Here is a 20096-nt window from a genome sequence, read left to right on the forward strand (position 1 = left end):
ACTATAGTCATATTCTCCCATTGACTTCCATTGGAAACTATTTTCTGAAATGAGTTAACTAGTAAAAAAATTGTAATTAAAGATATCTATAATAGTTTTAGGAATAATTCTAATTTAGAGATATCTCAAATTTATCTCAAAGTAATGTATTAGTCAAATTACAATTAGCAGGGGCGTTTCCTCCGAAGAGTCAAGGGAGACAGTGCCTCCTCAAAAAAATTGGATGAGAAAATAATCCATATTGCAAAAATAAAAACAACACAAATATAACAAAATGTGACATTAAAGACTCTATTAATCACTTGTTTTTCTAAAGTAACACTGTCTAACAGCGACACCAGCAGGTATAGTTACCAGCAGGTATACCAGCAGGTATAGTTCGCGTCTCTCTTGATTCCCCTGAGCCTGTTGACTTTTAACAGACCCCCTAAAGCCTGCGACGGATTTGATGGGGGTAATTGAGAATCAATGGGGGAAAGTCACGTGAGAGGAGGCAATGCCTCCATATGATTGGTTATGATTGGATTGGTTCACGCGATAAATCATGCCTCTTGTTTTCGAGCGTGTTCTGCGCTCGTGAATCAGTCTGAACGAAGGCTAATGAAAAAGTATAACAGCTGCTTCACTTAGATATTACTGCTTTATGTCATGCCAAAATCAAACTTGAAATGGCCTGAAAACATGACGACTGTGCAGGTTTTTAGTGAGCAATCAGCTTGGGGAAACTAAAGACAGAGACAATTTATATAGAGACATGCCACTTCCTCAATCCTCAATACAACTATATAGGGAAAACCCGTAACGCCAAAGATGGCGGTTGTATGCACATGCCCCGCCCCTCCCGCTGGAAAGCCAATCGTCTGCTTTTAACAGTCAAGCCGGGAAACATGTAAGCCTATCGTCTGGTTCCACTGACGCATGCGCACAGTTGAGGTTTGCGACAGCGGAGACGAGAACCCTTACGCATGCGTAGTAAACGTATAACCTGTGGGGAAAAAGACCTTTTAAACCTTATTTTGGGGCAAAGTCATCAAACTTTTTTAGCGATTTTTTTTATCATATTTTACTGCTGTTTCTATACAAGCAGTTTTTATGTCCCGGTGACCAGTGAAAGTGCAGTTCTGACACTCTGCCCATTCATTTAGATAGGAGCCTGGTCTTGTTAGTCCGAAATAGCTGCCCGGAGGCGTTGCCAAGATGGCGGCCGAGTGGCATGACTTGCCTAAAAGGACTTTGCTAAAGATAGGCCTACATCTTCGTGTCTGTGACCAGTGTTTACCGAGCAAGACTGATGATCTGAAAATAAGTTGTCTTAAATAGAACAGCTGAACATCAGTTCACAAATAAAATATATTGTTTTATTATTTTGGAATAAATATAAAAATGCTTAAAACTAACTTGATGAGATTTATACTTGGTTTTAATCAAAAGAACATTAATTACATAGTAGTTAATGAATACACAATAGAATTGTATGTTTTTAATGTAATGTAAAGTAATATTTAACCAGAAAAATGTGACAATATTAAGTGTCTGGGACATGAATTTAGATTTGATTTGATTTATAAAAAATATTTTTTTTAAACTGTGAGGACTTTGCCTATCAGAACACCACTGCAGGCCACTAAATTGTAGATATCTTAAATTGGATTTTTGATTAGGCATAACTTAAGAGAGATCTTGAATTGGAATTCTTCCTTGTCAAATCTCATTTAAATATATCTGCAATTTAAGTATGGATATCTCAATCTGATTTTTGACTATAAGACATTTCTCAAATTATATCTAAAATGTAATTTCTTACTAGAGCAAAATATAATTGCAGATATCTCTAATTTCATTCTGACTAGTCAAAATATTACTATGACTCATCGAAATACAATTGTAAATATATAAAATATGTTTATGGTTAGTCAAACCATAGTTTTACATGCCAATGCCGCCTGCCATACAGCGTGAGGTCCGCCCGCCCGCGCGACACTGAAGACTCTGCCCTTCGCTGCACGTCACACGCGAGCCAACGAGAACGCGCTCGAGAGATAGCAACGCAGTTTAGTAGGCCCTATTGCTACTGCTATTAAAAAATAAAATAAATAAATAATAGTATAGCGATAGCGTAGTAATGCAACAGCTACACATGCAAATTCTAAGTAGTAGCATATATTAATAATAAAATAATGGATTATATATAAAATAATGGATTATATATATATATATATATATATATATATATATATATATATATATATATATATATATATATATATATATATATATGCTACTACTTAGAATTTGCATGTGTAGCTGTTGCATTACTACGCTATCACTCTACAATTATTTATTTATTTTTTAATAGCAGTAGCAATATAGGGCCTACTGTACTATTAAACGTTGCTATCTCTCGAGGGCGTTCTTGTTGGCTCACGTGTGATTCATAAAAGAATGCTTTCGACAGACAGATGTTGTGATATTTATACTTTATACCGCTAGATGTCGCCATATAGCCATTTATTGTTAAATCTCGGTCCTATTTTTTAAAGCGATAGTTTACCCAAAAAATAAAAAGTCTTACTCAAGTTGAAGTTGTTCCAAACCTATCTGGCTTTCTTTCGTCTGAAACCAAAAGGAGATGTTATGAGACCGTCCGTCTGCCTTCACCATTCTTTGTATGGAAAAATAGCCCCATATAGGCTATGCGATGAAAGTGAATGGGGACTATACTTTTGTGTTTCACGAAAGTCAAGTTTGAAACAACATAGGGATTTTTATTTTCAATATTTGGCTTAATATCCCATTGACTGTACAAGTTCCCTGCCTATAGCATTAGGCTACTAAGAAAAAAAAAATTGTCGTTGTTGCAGTAACAATTTATATTTGGTTCGGTTTCGCAGATTAATAGCTTATAGGAAAACAGTAGAGCATGCACTTTTTGCTGCTGCATGCTTGGTGCACGTGATACCGTGACACTCCTAGGCCTACATGTAGAAAAGACATTGTGTAGATGTAGAAGAGTTCACCAAAAAAAAAAAAAAAAACAAATTAATTCCAAAAATGTATGAATTTCTTTCTTGAGGAACATAAGAGATTTTGAAGATTTTGTCTCAGGGTTTTTTGTCCATAGAGTGGAAGTCAATGCCCAAACTGTTTCTTCAGAATAATTTATTTTGTGTTCCACAGAAGAAAGTTATGCAGGTTTTGAACATAAATGTGAGTACATTTTCATTTTGGGGTGAACTGTCCCTTTAAGTAACAAGGATAAATTCTGACGTGTAAACATTTGTAATTAACATTTAGTTTTTGTCATATGCTGATAATGTTTACTGTGTCCAAGTAGCCTACTGTTTACAGATTCTTTTTTCTTTTGCAATTAAAACTTTCTGATACTGACATTGTGTGTGTGTTGGTTTGAGCTGCAGACTTGGCTAAAGACTGGCACTGTGCAGGTGTTTTAGCTTCTTTTGTCGGTGTAGGGTTGAGGTGGAATTGCTCATCGGTTCAGTATGTGATAGATAGAGTGGTAACACAATTTTTCCTCACACCCTTATCTCAGTAATGGGCCCATCCTAACGGGGTTTTCTTAGGCCAGTCAGGTGTTTATCTTGGACCTCACAACAGAAGCAAGCACAGGCAGAAAGATTGACATAAGAGGGAGGTCTTATCTGTGGAAAGTTTTTAATTATGTGCAGTGTAAACCCCGATGTTGGTTTTGGCTCGTCAAATGAAGATTAGTATCAGCCGGTGTGTGTGGTACTGAGGGATGGGCTCTTTGCTCTGAGGTCGGAGTTTAGAGGATGAGATGAAATATCATAAGGACTGTGACATTTGAAATGGTGTTAAACAGCTCCAGATACAGAGGCTTTAAAGCATGTAAATGCAATAGTGTGCAAGCTTTCTGCATGAGGATGTTATATGAAAACAAAAGGAAAATCTTGCACATATTTTATATGATAATAATGTGCCATTATTACCATTAAATTCCTCTATAATTATTTTCTCTCTTCAATGACCTAAGACAGAGGTTCCCAAACTGATTCATGCTAGGACCCACTTAAACTTTTAACAAAGAAAATAACAAACAAACAAATAACTTTTGAAAAAAAATCAAAGTTCATTCAGTAAAGAATTCAAACTAAACTCCTGAGATTGTCTTTTTGAACAATTCATTAAAATAACAGACTAAGAGTAATTTATCTCATGTATCGGACTACACAGGTCGTGACCCATAGTTTGAAAACAACTGACTTATCCCATTGCAGGACAATAGACTTGAGGGGCATTTCATGTGTTTCTATGGGGGAAAATGTCTTTTGAATTTATTCATCTTTTGTGCGTAAATTCGAATCAGCTTTATTCTTATAATGTGTAAAATACATTATTGTGTACATCAGGAAGTATGTCTTCAGATTTAGCCTTTTGGAGCTCCAATTTTGTGAAATGTAAGTGTCCTGAACTGCTAAATAAACCCTGTGTTTTCTGTCCCTCTAACTTAATCTGCTTTACAAACAGAGCAAACCAATTAAGGGTGAAAAACAAGCCTCTCCTTACTAATGTGAATCAAATGTGGAAGTAATTTAGGTCGTCAGAACTTCACAAGGCACCAGACCAAGTCCAGCTGAGTGAGAGAGGGGGGATTGCCAGATGACGTTGACTTGTACATCTGTGGCTGTGTGTGTGTGTGTGTGTGTGCACATAAACTCTAAGGGAATGATACTTTCTCCTCTTGCATCACTCCTGAGCTGTACCGAGTGCACGCCACTGGTGGTCATAGTGTACATGCGTCAATGGCAGTGGTGTAGCTCTATGTACGTCAATAGCGAGGGTAGACACTCCTCTGAGCCAATGCTCAGGGGGTGGATTTGTCATCAGTCTTTATCTTTCCCCTCCTCACTGAAGCACAGTTCACTCTCCAAAGCACCTGGTGTAAGACCCCCTGTAGAGCCCGTTGAGGTTAAACGAATCCCAGCCAGAAACATTAAAAGAAACAATCTGGATTGAAGCTGCTTACTCAACTCTACAATAATAAACACTGTGAGACCTACCACAGAAGCCAGTTGTGGTTTAACATTTGAAAGTAATGTCATTATTAAAATGTAATGATGTGTTGCCTGTAGTTGTCCATGCAGAAGCAATATAGGGGAAAGATAAGCTTTGTATGTGTGTAGAGATAGAAGTTTGTTAATAAATACTTTATAATGAAACTAAGTGAAATGTAAACAGCAATATGTAAAGCATCCTGTACACCAGAGAGTTGTTCCATAAAACAAGATTAGAATACAAGAATACATTTACCAGAATACATTTAACACTGACCCGTTGGGAATGTGATGATATTACCTCTGACTCTCTGGTTGGTTGTAGAGGAAGACTGGAGCATTGAGGCTGTTTTTGAAGACAATGAAACAGGCAGGGTTATAAGAGACAGTTATGCCAATAATTATTTTGGTTAATACGGTCCAAACCATGTTAAGTTTTCACTTTCTCCTAAACTTTCCCCTTAATTTACAAGACACACAAGTCACAATTAGTTTTTTTTTTATTCAGGTAGAAGCTCTCTGTTGGGGGTGAAAACATACAATTAAATGTTGTCAAAAAACAAAAAGGTCATGTGTCATTGTTTTAAATATGGCAGTTCTACTTTAATTTTTCTCTAGCTGTTGGATTTCCAGCTCCAACTTTATCTTGAGTTTTTTATATTGTATGTCAGTATCTATGGCTTCGGAGATAGCCATAGATTTGTTTCAGGAGATTGTAAACTCCCTTTATGTTCTCTGGGTGAACAGAATATGAAGTTATTTGATTGAGTACTCTTGGCACTTTTTTTGTAATTTCTTAATACTCACTTGGTCACATGTGGTCCCAGACTGAGAGGGCACTAGAAGGGTGTCAGCATCCTGCAGCCAATAATAATAATAATAATAGGGGAAATACACAATATTAGCACCTCACAGGTAGGCTTTTAAATATATAATGTGCAAATCTGTGCCTATATACCTCAGGCCTCCTGTCATACTCTGTCATACTCACAGGGTTCAGCATGATCTCTGGTGGATCCAGCAAGCACACCGAATTTGGCATCACTATGAAACTTGAAACCAAAAGATTTGGTTAGAAATTCAAGAATTAAAAAAAAAGAAAAAAAAACACCTTTTATGTTGTAATTCCTTATAGGTGGAATGGATTCAGATGCTTCCCCCCTCTATTCCTTCAATGACAGGCCTCCCTTTGTTCATTTCTAATGCCAGCTCCTCTGCAAGAGTAAAGTTGGCTGTTGGTGGCCCTCCCCCAGTGCCAGCAACCTCACTCTTCTTTTTGGGAGCTTTAATTAATAAACATCATGAGACTGGACAGTTGTAACATCAAGCTGGCTATGACTTACATAGACTATAGACACACACACAGGCAGACACACACTTTAATTTAACTTTAATAAAATATGAATGAATGAATGAATGAATGAGGCATTTATATAGCGCTTTCATATGTACTGTACACCCAAAGCGCTTTACAATCATATCAGGGGTTCTCTCCTCAACCAGCACCAGTGTGCAGCATCCACTTGGATGAAGCCCGGTAGGCTTAATTTCAAATTAGTTGCTAGCCTTTCTCTCGTGTTATGATGATTAGCTGATTAGTTCGGTTCATTCAAGTCAGGTGTTGGACTTTAATCCCCGCTTTTCTAAGCGGCCTTTATGGAACAACCCTCAGATTCTTACATTTCCGCACTGTTTCCTCAGTTATGAATAAATGCTAATTGGTCTTTGACCAAAACATCATACATCTCATCAATATATACTCTACACTACATGATAAACAAATGAACTAAACTTAAGTAGGCCAAAAGTAAAATCGGGCTCATGCTTTGTTGATTTCGAAGTCCTTCCACTCTCGAGTAGTGTTAGAGGAAAAACATACATACACTCACCTAAAGGATTATTAGGAACACCTGTTCAATTTCTCATTAATGCAATTATCTAATCAACCAATCACATGGCAGTTGCTTCAATGCATTTAGGGGTATGGTCTTGGTCAAGACAATCTCCTGAACTCCAAACTGAATGTCAGAATGGGAAAGAAAGGTGATTTAAGCAATTTTGAGCGTGGCGTGGTTGTTGGTGCCAGACGGGCCGGTCTGAGTATTTCACAATCTGCTCAGTTACTGGGATTTTCACGCACAACCATTTCTAGGGTTTACAAAGAATCGTGTGAAAGGGAAAAACATCCAGTATGCGGCAGTCCTGTGGGCGAAAATGCCTTGCTGATACTAGAGGTCAGAGGAGAATGGGCCGACTGATTCAAGCTGATAGAAGAGCAACTTTGACTGAAATAACCACTCGTTACAACCGAGGTATGCAGCAAAGCATTTGTGAAGCCACAACACGCACAACCTTGAGGCGGATGGGCTACAACAGCAGAAGACCCCACCGGGTACCACTCATCTCCACTACAAATAGGAAAAAGAGGCTACAATTTGCAAGGGCTCACCAAAATTGGACAGTTGAAGACTGGAAAAATGTTGCCTGGTCTGATGAGTCTCAATTTCTGTTGGGAAATTCAGATGGTAGAGTCAGAATTTGGCGTAAACAGAATAAGAAAAAGGATCCATCATGCCTTGTTACCACTGTGCAGGCTGGTGGTGGTGGTGTAATGGTGTGGGGGATGTTTTCTTGGCACACTTTAGGCCCCTTAGTGCTATTTGGGCATCATTTAAATGCCACGGCCTACCTGAGCTATGTTTCTGACCATGTCCATCCCTTTATGGCCACCATGTACCCATCCTCTGATGGCTACTTCCAGCAGGATAATGCACCATGTCACAAAGCTCAAATCATTTCGAAATTGGGTTCTTGAACATGACAATGAGTTCACTGTACTAAAATGGCCCCCACAGTCACCAGATCTCAACCCAATAGAGCATCTTTGGGATGTGGTGGAACGGGAGCTTCGTGCCCTGGATGTGTATCCCACAAATCTCCATCAACTGCAAGATGCTATCCTATCAATATGGGCCAACATTTCTGAAGAATGCTTTCAGCACCTTGTTGAATCAATGCCACGTAGAATTAAGGCAGTTCTAAAGGCGAAAGGGGGTCAAACACAGTATTAGTATGGTGTTCCTAATAATCCTTTAGGTGAGTGTACAACATCCTCAAATGAATGTACACAAACAACAAAAATGCTGTTAAACAAAGGTGTGCAGTGACAAACACACTGACTTTATGTAGTATGATCCCCACATACTTTAGTATACATCAGTAGACATGTTTGGAAGAGCCAGAAATGTTTGGTAGAGTTAGAAAAACTGTTATTATTCATGATTTGAATAATCAGGAATTATTAAAACACAAAAAGAAAAATACCTAAAATGGTGGGCATAAATCATTAGAAAGGTCCATGAACACAATGCAGATAAATGTATCAGAAGAGAGAAAGGGGGCAAGAGAGAATATGAGTTCAAGGGAAATTCAGAGAGACAAATGATGGCAACATTGGGATATATTAGACAGCCCACTCTATCTGTAATGTCTCTCCATGTATGAATTCACCACCCCTTTAAGGAAATGAGCACATCCTGTTGTTTTAATAGAGTCTTCCTGTTGAAGAGCTCATACATGTGATGTGTGCAAGCTGAGGTGGACAGACAGACAGGATCCCAGGATTAAAGCATAATGGCGCTCATATCTATAGCTACTTCAAAACCACAAGGGACTCTTCTGTTTTGGGGTAAGATCTGAACCTTCAGAATAAAAGTTTGGTTTTATGTGCTTGAAACTTAAAATCAGAGGCATTCCTCCAAGAGAAAATGGTATTAAAAAGAAGTACTATCTTCAATATATTTAAAACATTTAATTTGAACTGTTTCTAATGAAAAGAAATTGAACAACAATTCTGATTTTAACTCTAGTGTAATATATATATATATTAAAATATTATATTGTGTTCTAAATTTATCAATATTTTAAACTTTTTGCCCTCATGAGCATAAAGAAAATATAATGTACATCAGTGGCGATGCCAGAAATATATTCCACTAGAGATCAAACCGGAATTATTGATCTAAATTTTTAATTAACAGTTCAATGGAAAATATATAATATTGAATTGTATTTTAAATGTAGCCTATTCATATTTTATATTTTTGCCCTTGTGACCATAAAGAAAATATAGCCTAATGGAATATCATGTAGGCTAGAAATGATACTGTTGACCTCTTCAAAATTATGCTTTAAGTTTCTGTTTTGGTAGATATAGATAAATAAGGGATTAGAACACTTCTGAGGAAATGACTTTAATGATCCAACTGGACAAGACAAAGGGAGGATGTGCACTTCATCTCCCTTCATCTCCTCCCTTCCTGCATCTTTTTCCATGCCTGTCAATATTCCCCTAACTGCTGGAATTGCTGGTCTTATAATGATGAATAAATGCCAGTGCGTTTCTGAAATTAAGTGTGATTCATGTGTATAATACAAAGTTTCTTTTTCATGATAGTCTGTCTGTGTCTAATGGTCTCAACTCTGCAGACCCTGGTACCAAACGAACAGAAACACGCTGTGGTGAGTTGTGTTGAATTTTTTTCCTGATAAAAATATGCACATTTTAAAAGTCTTATTCAAGAATTCTATTGGCTATCAAAAAATATTTTTGTAAACCCATGCTCTGTCTCTCATAAAAAAAATATTTTTCTTCTGTGCCCTAGAGGCCGACTGCATCAACCCCACCGATAGAAGTACAAACCACTGCCTACACCAGAGCAGGTGAGGGATACAGCTGTATAAATATGACAGACATGTTGCTAATTTTTTGTTTTTCTGAGTTTTATCTCCAAATAAACCATACTGTGAAGTTGTTTTCAGTGTATGGATTAAATTGAGTCCATTTTGAGCTGCTGATGTGCAGTGCTGCCATGTATACACGGTATAAGCACGTATAACAAAGAATAGCAAACAATCAGTGCTAGGAAGGTAATAGCATAATAATGGTGTAAAGAATATTGTGTCGCAATTCTACACTGCGGTGAGAGATTTTGTTGACACTTTCAATCAGATTTTTTCCCCTAATATTTATATGCACGGGAGAGTCTCTGGAACGAAGAATAAACCAACTGCTTCAGTTTGATATTTGGATAAACACATGGGCACAGGGGAGATTTAGATTGGCCTGTTGTAAGGATCCAAAAACAGAAACAAAGACTGCATTGTTCTGTGAGTGTCACACACATATGACGTTTAACAACACATACAGCACGGCATGCTACGTAAAAAGTATATTCACATAAATAAATGTTGTCTTTCTCTGTTTTTTGCTTTCGTTAACACACATACAAAGGAAAGTCCTTATTTGGTCTTTATTCTCACCTCTTAAAGAGTTAATTTCATACCATTTATATATATATATATATATATATATATATATATATATATAGAAATGTTTTATTCTACCTTAAAATCTAAAGGTCAAAAAAGCATGTCTTTAATATAAACCAAACCAACCAGCTCTGAGTTGAATCTTAGCAATACTTTTTGTTTGAAGCAAAAAATTATTTGAAGATGAAAAACTCATGTAGAAATGTAGTCTATGTAGTCTATCCTATGAATAGCTTTGTGAATGACAACTGAATAAAATAAAACAGTAAATTAAAACTATCAACAATAAGTCATTAATTCTAAATAAAAATAAAAATATATGTGACGCTTATTGCAAAAATATAATTTAAAATATATATTGTTTGATGTTGTAGCGAGACTGTCATGTCATTTGCAATGCTTCAGGATCGTGATCCACTCTTTTTGCAATTGGGAGTCCTACGGTATTGTAGGGCGTTTAAAAAGGCAACATTTTGAGCAAAAAGCTGAGAAAATAACGATTTTGTCAAAGACTTTGTCCAGATTGGATTCAGAACGATGATCAAAATATAGATGGAGTAGATCGCAAAGATTTACAGTCCTGTAACTCATCCTGGGTCGACATTTCATTCAGTTATGTTAGGCAGTTTTGATTTATCCTGTTTAATGTTGATGATCTACATATTTACATATGCATATGATTATATGCTTGTTTCTTCTTTTTTCACCTCTGTTTTGATCAGGAGATTCAGCTACTCTTTCAGAAGATGTTTCATAGCGCCCCCTACCGTATAACAGTGAAAACACGGAAAGCCGGAAAATTTCAAGTACTCCTCGCTGCAGACTGTAGCGCGGTGACGTCACGTATATACAATACGTCACGTACGTACGTCACGTATGTGTTACCACGCATGCGCCATATCGCGGCGACAGCGCATGCGCGTTACGCGTTTACGTCACGTGTTTTGACGTCCCGCGTCAATTTGACATAATATTTAACAAAAATGTTAATGTATTTAAAAACTCTAAAGTAATAATGAAAGCAGCAAAAAGAAGTAAAACACACATCCATAGTTTTAACTATGCCTGATTTAAGGTAAACTTATGAGAAATTTTAGAATGTATTATTGTGTAATATCTGTGTAGTATTTTATTTAAAGTTTATTTTTACATTCTATTGAATTGAATGCCTTTATTGTCATTGTACTTTACAATACAACGAAATTGGGATCACTCTCCACTGGTGTATACAATAAATACATTTAAATAATCCTTACAGTACATAAAATAATAGATATAAATAAATCAAAAATAAAAACAGTATAAAATCAGTATAAAGTTGAATTAAAACAGTGCATTTGGAAATAAGCTATTTTTGAATCTGGTGGTGCTGGATTGTATAGACCTATAACGCCTACCAGAAGGTAACAGTTGAAACAAAAGGTGACCTGGATGAGTATTGTCCTTGATGATGTTTTTGGCTCTTGAGAGAGTGCGACTAAGTGCAATGTCTGACAAAGATGGTAAAGGGCATCCTATAATGTTTTCTGCAGTCTTGATGATTCTCTGCAGAGCCTTTTTGTCGGCAGCAGAACACCCAGCAAACCACACAGAGATGCAATATGAAAGAATGATCTCAATGGTGGATTTATAAAAGGACACCAGCAGCCTTAGATTCATTCTGTCTTTTATTGCACTTCACTTTGTAAATTACAAAATTACTGTAAACACTGATGGCACCTTATATATTTCTTATTTTAATCATTCCCCTTTAATAGTTAATAATTGTTTATTTTTGTGCATTATATAGGCTATCATAAAACATCTATTCCAATATTGAAGTTAAACAGCACATTGTCAATCTCTGTATCCGATATTATGCATGCCAACTCAAAAAAAAACTCATAACAGTCATAACTTTTATTTCAAAACAAAGATAATTGTGTAAAAGAAATATGTACAAATACAGATAATCACATACATCTGTACACACACAGACAGACACACACAAGCACAGAGACAGACACGCACACAGAGACAGACACACACACACACACACACACACAAACACAGACAGAGACACACAGAGACAGACAGACACACACACACACACACAGAGAGAGAAACACACACACAGAGAGAGAAAGAGAGATACAGACAGACAGAAAGACACACACACACACACACACACACACACACACACACACACACACACACACACACACACACACACACACACTCAGCTTGAAATTCCCCTCCATCATTGAAAAAACAATCAACTGAGCATAACCCTCAACCTCCTTATCAGAATAAAATCAACGCAGGACTCCCCTTCTGCCATCACCCACACACCCAGCCCCAGGTGGGCAGTCCTCGTATATTGCAGTGCAAGCACAGAGTTAACGAGAAGGGCACCCGGAACTCTTGCTTGTATTGCTGGAAAATGCACTCCAGTTCACAACACCTAATTTAGATAAAATACAGAACAAACAATATGAATCATTTTGAAGAAAGGCATTAATATAGTACAGAGTCATACAAGGAATTATATATATATATATATATATATTTTTTTTTTTAAACAAAGTTATTGGCTTTGTCTGTAAAGTACCTAAGAGACTTTTATTTATTTATGAACAACATAAACTAGTTTAAAAAAAAAAGTTATGCTGTTTAAATGATAAAAACAACTAAGGAGAATCACAATGAATCTTATTTGAGCAAAATACAATGTTCAACTCCATTACTTTAATTAATTTCACCACAAATGTATTTAACATAACTTACGTACTGTAAGTGTACTACTCACTACATTCACGAATGTAACTTTTACAGTACGATCTGATACTGAGGAACAACATTTCTTTTGCAATGGATGGAACAATCAACTACATTACTTACATAAGTCTTTCTGCTCTATTTGAAGACATCTTTCAAACCTTAATTTGTTTAAAGGCGAATTAAGACTTATACATATCATTTTAAGACTCGCTGAATCTCGCTGAAGTCATTTTGATAATATGAGATCATAAAACATAACATTTTTTGTCAAATCTAAAACATTTCTGATGCGTTAACACAAAAGAACAATTGTTAAAACAGCATAAATAATCCTTATTGACTTACTGCCATCGAATCCATCGCCGGAAGTGATTGTAATGAACTGCGCGTGCGCAAATGCGTATAATTTGCGCGTGCGCACATGCGTCTACTTTGCGCATGCGTGGTAACACATACGTGACGTACATACGTGACGTGTATACGTGATGTCACCGCGCTACAGTCTGCAGCGAGGGGTATCTCGAAAATTTCAATAGTAACCGATTGCAGAACCGCAGAACCATACGTCATAGCAGTGTGAGGACGACAGCGCCAACTATAAAAAAAACTATTAACATTTGTTAATAGTAGGCTACATTGCCTGTCTTTTGTTAATAGGACAAAACATAGTTATTATATTTTATAATATTTGATATATATATATATATATATATATAGGCCTATCTCTTAAATATTTTTTTTTAATGAAATCGTTAAAAAATATATTCATAATAGCATTGTTTTAAACTTTGAAACGTTCTAAAACACAGAAGTAGCGCAATGCCTGGCCACGCCCACTTCCGGCATCAGACTGTTAGGCTGGCGCTAGTCTCAGCCTCAGACGTCACGCCCACGGGACGTTGGCTAAACGTTGGCTAAACGTCAGCCGTCAGTCTGAAGGTCTGGCTACGCGAGACTAGGCTGGCGCTGTCGTCCTCACTCTGCTATGACGTATGGTTCTGCGGTTCTGCAGTCGGACCTATCTCAAAAATTTCGTCAATGGCGGGGAAGCGTTGTCTCATAAATGACGGAAATTAATTGGCAGAGTTAAAAATCAATGCAAAAAAAAAAAAGATTCTTGGTGATATATCATCCAAAATTTGAAAGTAGGTTGCTAAAAAAATCAGAAAAATCTAAACTTTATTTAAAAAAAAAACAGTAGGCCTACTACACTAAATGGTTTCCTGTAGAGTAGACTTAATCTATTGGTACCGATTGAAGACAAACTCACATGGTCAACATGAGATCCACAAACACAGAAGTGTTACATAAACTGTTCCAGTCCTCCGTCGGCCCTGGATTCGCCTCTTTCTCATACTTTGAAGTGAGTGAGCTGAGAGTTTGTTTCAATCACAGCTGGTCTTAAACCAAAAGTGCGGCCCTTCGAGCACAGATGGCAAACTCTGATTATATTGTTTCCCGAACTCGATCTTAATATGACCCAGTTATTCTTAAAAGTGTCCGTTCCATCAAGCCGCCCTGCTCTGCCTCTAAATGTTCACTTATGTTTCCTGTTTGGAAACAGATGCAAAAATGCAAATAAATCAAAACCACTGAGCCGACGAGGAATCAACCTGAGAGAAACAGTGTTTTTTTAAAGGGGGAGACCCGTTTGCAGATGTCCATCTGGCCTGGGTGTGCTCGGCTCAGAAAAGATCCGCGCCTCGGGGAAACAGCTATCCTTTAAACACAACAGTGCTTTACAATATCATGAGTTGAGACTAGAACTGAGAACCAGTTCTTATGCAGAAACATTTCCATTAAAATTTTTCCTCTTTCTTAAAGTTCCCTCTACTACTCACCACAACACAACTAAGAGCAAGCTCACACAGGACTGGGCAGGACTGGGGGCCGGGGGCCGGGGGGCAGTTGACTGGATTGTTGATGTGGATGGTGGATGGGGGATGGGGGGAGTTGACTGGATTGTTGACGGGGGATGTAGCTTTCATGAGGCACACACACAAGTTCTCTCGCTCTCTGCCGTGCTCTCTCACCTTCACTTTCTCCTCACAATCATGACGTAGATCCACAGCTAGATCAATGAGAATAGAAGCATATGGTTCCAATGACCTCCGATTGAAGTGTCACAAAATTCAGAAATTATCGTACATTATGGGATTTATTTTTTTCATAATTGATCGTACATTGTATAGAGGTCAAAATTATCGTACAAATACGATAATTATCGTACGTCTGGTCTGGCAACACTGTGTGGAGCTGCTACACAACAAGGATTCTTGTCATCTGTCGTTATCTTGCCATAGCAGTGCGCATGCATAGGCTACTACAACGCTGACAAGGTGCACAAGCCACAATACATTAGGGCTGCGTCCGAAATCTGCGTCCGGTACCTTGCCTACTCATTTATGAATACAACTAACGTCATTTATGAGTAGGCTACTGTGAATTTGGACATACATCTTTTGTCGTTTGACATACTGTTTTTTGCCAACTGTATAGGGAAGTATGCGATTTCAGATGCAGCCTTGGTCAAGAGCTAGCCCAAAGCAAACCAACAGCGAAAAAAAACATGTTCTCACGTGAAAAATTCATGTATATGATTACAACGTTTTTCCGTTTATACCATCTGCACTGTGATTGGCTAGATTAGTTCCAACTTGTTGTTGTATTGCACAATCAACAGATCAAGTGTAAGAGCACAATTATAATGCTGTAAAAGCGGACTGAGCTTACCTTTTCGGCGTGATGACATTTAATCTCCTCGACAGCCTCTGTAGTCCCATTTAGCCACTTGTTAGCAACCGCCTTTTTCAAGACACGTACGCTTGGGGTAATACTGATGTATTTTATGTCATAGAATAAAACGTGAAGTCTTGAGCTTGTGTTCACCACAGACCTTATTTCAGCAATTTAACCAAAAATCCCATTGACTTCGGGGATGGAACCAGAAAATCTAAAATGCTAACTCGTTTCCGTGTTTTGGCCTTCAACGTGATTTATCATACTGCACCACTCTATAGACAAGGTGGAACAAATCCAGCCGATCACAGTGCAGATGGTATAAACGAAAAAATCTCGTAATCACTTGCATGAATTTCTCGCGTGAATTTATGTGAGAAAGAGTTTTTTGCGCTGTTGGCCTCTTGACCAAATATCTTGTAGTTTGTGCACCTAGTCAGCATTGTTTTGTGTAGTATGAGTGCTGCTATGAAAAGACGACGACAGATGACAACCCGGCTTTTTTTAATCCTTCAGATTATCTGATTATAGAACTGCTGGATCTCATCCTGGACTACTAAACCTATTGCAGGTCTATTATAATCAATCACGTGAAATTAATAAAATCTATCAAAGATTAGCTTCTGGATGAGATTATAGCTGTATCACCATTAAGTAGCCAACATTATCTGATCACATTTTCTCTTGATGCTCTGGCCATGACAAGCAGTTACAGCAGCCAGACAACTAATGTTAAGGTCAAGAGTCACCCAACTAAAACAAACACTGATCACCAAAATGGTGACATCAAACTATTGTTTTCAATAAAACATCAACATCTAAACCTCTGTTAATTCTCAATTAGAACTTTTGTGCACGTATGACAGAATAACGTCCAACTGGTTTGTAATGAGTGAAGCTTGTAATGCTGTTTGTGGAGTTGTCCACGTCCAGTGCCCGCTGGGAAACTTAGACCTCTAAACACTTTATAAAAAGGGGGTCATTTTGAACAATGTTATCACTAGAATGTTTTTAGAGAATGTTATCCTACCTTTTAGGCAAACGTCCTGGGAACAAAAGCAAAATTTGCCACTGAAAACAATTAGTGAATAAAACAAGTCTAGCTAGGAAGAAACCTTGTTGTGTAAGTTAGTGAGCACCACAAATTCAGGTCTTCAGTCCTGTGTGAGCTAGCTGCCCTTATGTTTCGTCTGAATCAGAAAAATACAGCAGAGCCGTGTGGTCCTGATTCCCGAGCTGATTACTCATATGAAGCAGTTCTTTATCAAAAACACATTTAAGAATTACAATTGCTGTCGAACGCAAGATATTACTTTCGTCATGTCCAACTCCAAATGAGCAAGAACTAACAGCCTACTTGTGGAGGATTGTTGTGAGACACAAGTAAACTGACATGTAGTTATTATAGTTAAACATAATAGACATTAAGAGTTTTGTAATTAATAGTAGCCTATTTAAAAAAAAAAAAAAAAATGAACAAATTTATGACTGAAATCTCATTCACGTTTTTTTTTTTGTGTTTAATATTTTAATATTTTGTTATGGCTAATTAATGGATTGTATTTATGCCTCCTTAATTGAAAGTAATTGAAAATGCATTAAAAGTTTCAGGGTTTTTCAGTTCCAGTCCAGACAAAGAGAGAGAGAGAGAGAGAGAGAGAGAGAGAGAGAGAGAGAGAGAGAGAGAGAGAGAGAGAGAGAGAGAGAGAGAGAGAGAGAGGAGAGGGAGGGGGGGGGGGGGGGGGGGGGGGGGGCAGAGGTGGAGCATTATTACGTGGGAAAATTAAAGCGTTTTCGGTCAGCAGCTTTCTAAATCTGAACATCTGGTAACCCCGGTTCCACATGTGGATACGGCGCATCACGCTTCCACCCGCCGCGTTTCCTGTTATGCCTCGCGCTCTTTGGTGTAAAAGTTCAGGCACATTCAGTGGCGGGTTTCGATCATCTCGCCAGCGCTCGTTTGCTCTGATATGAGGGTATCCTTCAGCTTCTTTGGCGTCTTTCTATCTTTTCTCTGTGGTAAGTTTTGTGTGCGTCGATATACAACATCAGCTTTCATTTAGCCTAAATTAGACACTTATGCAGTGCATGAGAAATCTGTGCTTGCACGATGAAGATGTCACAGACGAATATCTAATAAGATGAATATGATGTAGGATGAACTTAATGATGATATTAGATTTAATTATATTTTTTAGATCCTGGCCGTGGAGATGGAGGAACATTTGGTATGTAGGCTACATTACTTGTCAAAATAGCTTAAGAGATAATTAGCCTACTTTATTTATATCAACTTGACTGTGACACCTAAAAGATACATATGCAAAAACGACATTATGTATGACAGGATCATTCACATGACTTATATAACTCATTATTATTATTTTTATTTATTTTTTCATTTACATCACAGGCTGTGCTAACAAGAGCATCTGTGACATATACTGTTCAATATGTGTGAACAGTTCCTGGAAAACTCAAAAATGCTATGAAATGATGGTGCCCTTTTGTAAATATAATTTTGATTTGGCTATGGAGTCTATAAACAGTACTGACTGGTGTTCTTTGGAGAGAGTAAAAAGGTACTTTCTAAGGATTCATTATCAAATGCCATATAATACTGTATGTGCTTGATAGTTATTGGTGGCTTTCTTTCTGTCTGTTTCTCTGGCAGTGCATACAACAATTTCACTGTGTGTACTGAGATTGTTGCTGAATGTCTGCTGATTCCCTGGCCGAATAAGTTTGTTGAAAACATATTTGTGGATATCCACACCGCTTATTTTCAAGAATGCCCCACAGAGGCACTGAGGGACCCCCCCTCCCGGCATCATCCTTGCCCTTGTCATGACCCCTATATGCCTAATCCCTGCCATGGTGGTCCTAGTTGTTCTCAAGACTAAAAATGGAGACAGGAGGTCCTAGAGAAGATTCCAGGTGCAAGAAGATTTTGTTCTTATTTCTTCTTCTGCTTCGTTTCTTCTTCATTCGGGATGGTATCCCACTCCGGGATAATGTCCTGGCCCAACACTCCCCTGGAGTGAATGTGCACCTGGTCGACTCCAGGTTCAAATAAACCAGCATGCAGGATGGCCATTTGTTTTGGGGGTGACTTCTGACTGGAAAATGTTACTGTACTTCAATGAAATAATTGGTGGTTAGAAAAGTATATTTATCATTAACCTACAGCTGATGTAAATGCATAATCTAATGAAGTATAAAATGTGAAATGGCAATGGAAAAAGGTTAGTTTGAAGCAGTCAAATGTAAGCTACTGCATACGTAACCAGGTGAACAAAACATCACAAGACAGAACAAACTGGTTTGAGTGTCCACCTTATGCACTGTATGAAATATTTAACCCATGTTTTAATGTAGATTTCGTTGTTAGTTTGGTGACAAGAGCTGTTTAGCTGACTCTGAGCATAGTGTCTTTGTGATTTCGTTTCTATTTTGACACAAGTCATAAAGATTGACTTTTTAAATTTATTGTGACAATCATTGAAGAATTAAGCATAAATGAGTCAAATGCATGACAAAACAAAGCCAAATGAAAGTGTCCATTTCAACAGGCCGCTTATTGAATATCTGTTTATTTATATAAGTTAATGACGTACAAATGTCTCTGAAGGGGAAAAAAAAACATGTGAGAGGGAATGGGATGTCAGAAAATGGAGGTTTATAGCCTAGATTGTAATGTCCACTTGCATTGTCCATGTTAATTTTACTCTGCCCTTTACACGGAACTGCATTGTAATTTACTTAGCAATATAATTATTATATCAATGTGGCCACATGAATGAGATTTCTGTTTGTGTTTTATAATTATTTCAATAATGGATTATTTTAAGTGAAGGAGAGCATGTTTTCTCTCTAAATCTGTTTCACATCACTTATACTAGAAAAAAAATAGTGTATGTCTACAGATGTGTTCTTAATGGACATGTACTTCACAGAACCACTTTAAGAGCCTGTGAATAATTTTATACTTCACCTTTTACTTTGATTGAAAATGTTTTTATATAATTAAACCACATGTTTTAAGTATATCATTGTGATTTTAGTAAAAGTGTCCTTTTTGCAACCTTCCATATTAATTAATATATTGTGTTTGTGCTGCCTCCACATGGAAAATGATTTGTGACAGAGCTCAAATATTCAAAATGACCCTCACACTTCAGACAGAAGGGTTGATGTTGGAGAGGAAAATGCTGGAATGAGAGAGTTAAAAAC

At 37.4% G+C, this 20096-nt stretch overlaps 1 protein-coding gene across 1 annotated transcript; it reads left to right on the plus strand.

The window, feature by feature from the left end:
- The first annotated feature begins 8598 nt into the window (after positions 1 to 8598).
- Positions 8599 to 19053, plus strand: ramp2 (receptor (G protein-coupled) activity modifying protein 2). The gene is made up of 6 exons (XM_056241026.1): positions 8599 to 8721; positions 9490 to 9554; positions 9698 to 9755; positions 18062 to 18091; positions 18277 to 18445; positions 18538 to 19053. The coding sequence occupies exons 1-6, from the start codon at positions 8667 to 8669 to the stop codon at positions 18764 to 18766; spliced, it is 606 nt and encodes a 201-aa protein (XP_056097001.1). The 5' UTR covers positions 8599 to 8666; the 3' UTR covers positions 18767 to 19053.
- The last annotated feature ends 1043 nt before the right edge of the window (positions 19054 to 20096 follow it).

The sequence above is a fragment of the Rhinichthys klamathensis genome, unplaced genomic scaffold, assembly GCF_029890125.1.
Source record: "Rhinichthys klamathensis goyatoka isolate OS25496 unplaced genomic scaffold, OSU_Roscu_1.1 h1tg000626l_1, whole genome shotgun sequence".
Taxonomy (NCBI): domain Eukaryota; kingdom Metazoa; phylum Chordata; class Actinopteri; order Cypriniformes; family Leuciscidae; genus Rhinichthys; species Rhinichthys klamathensis.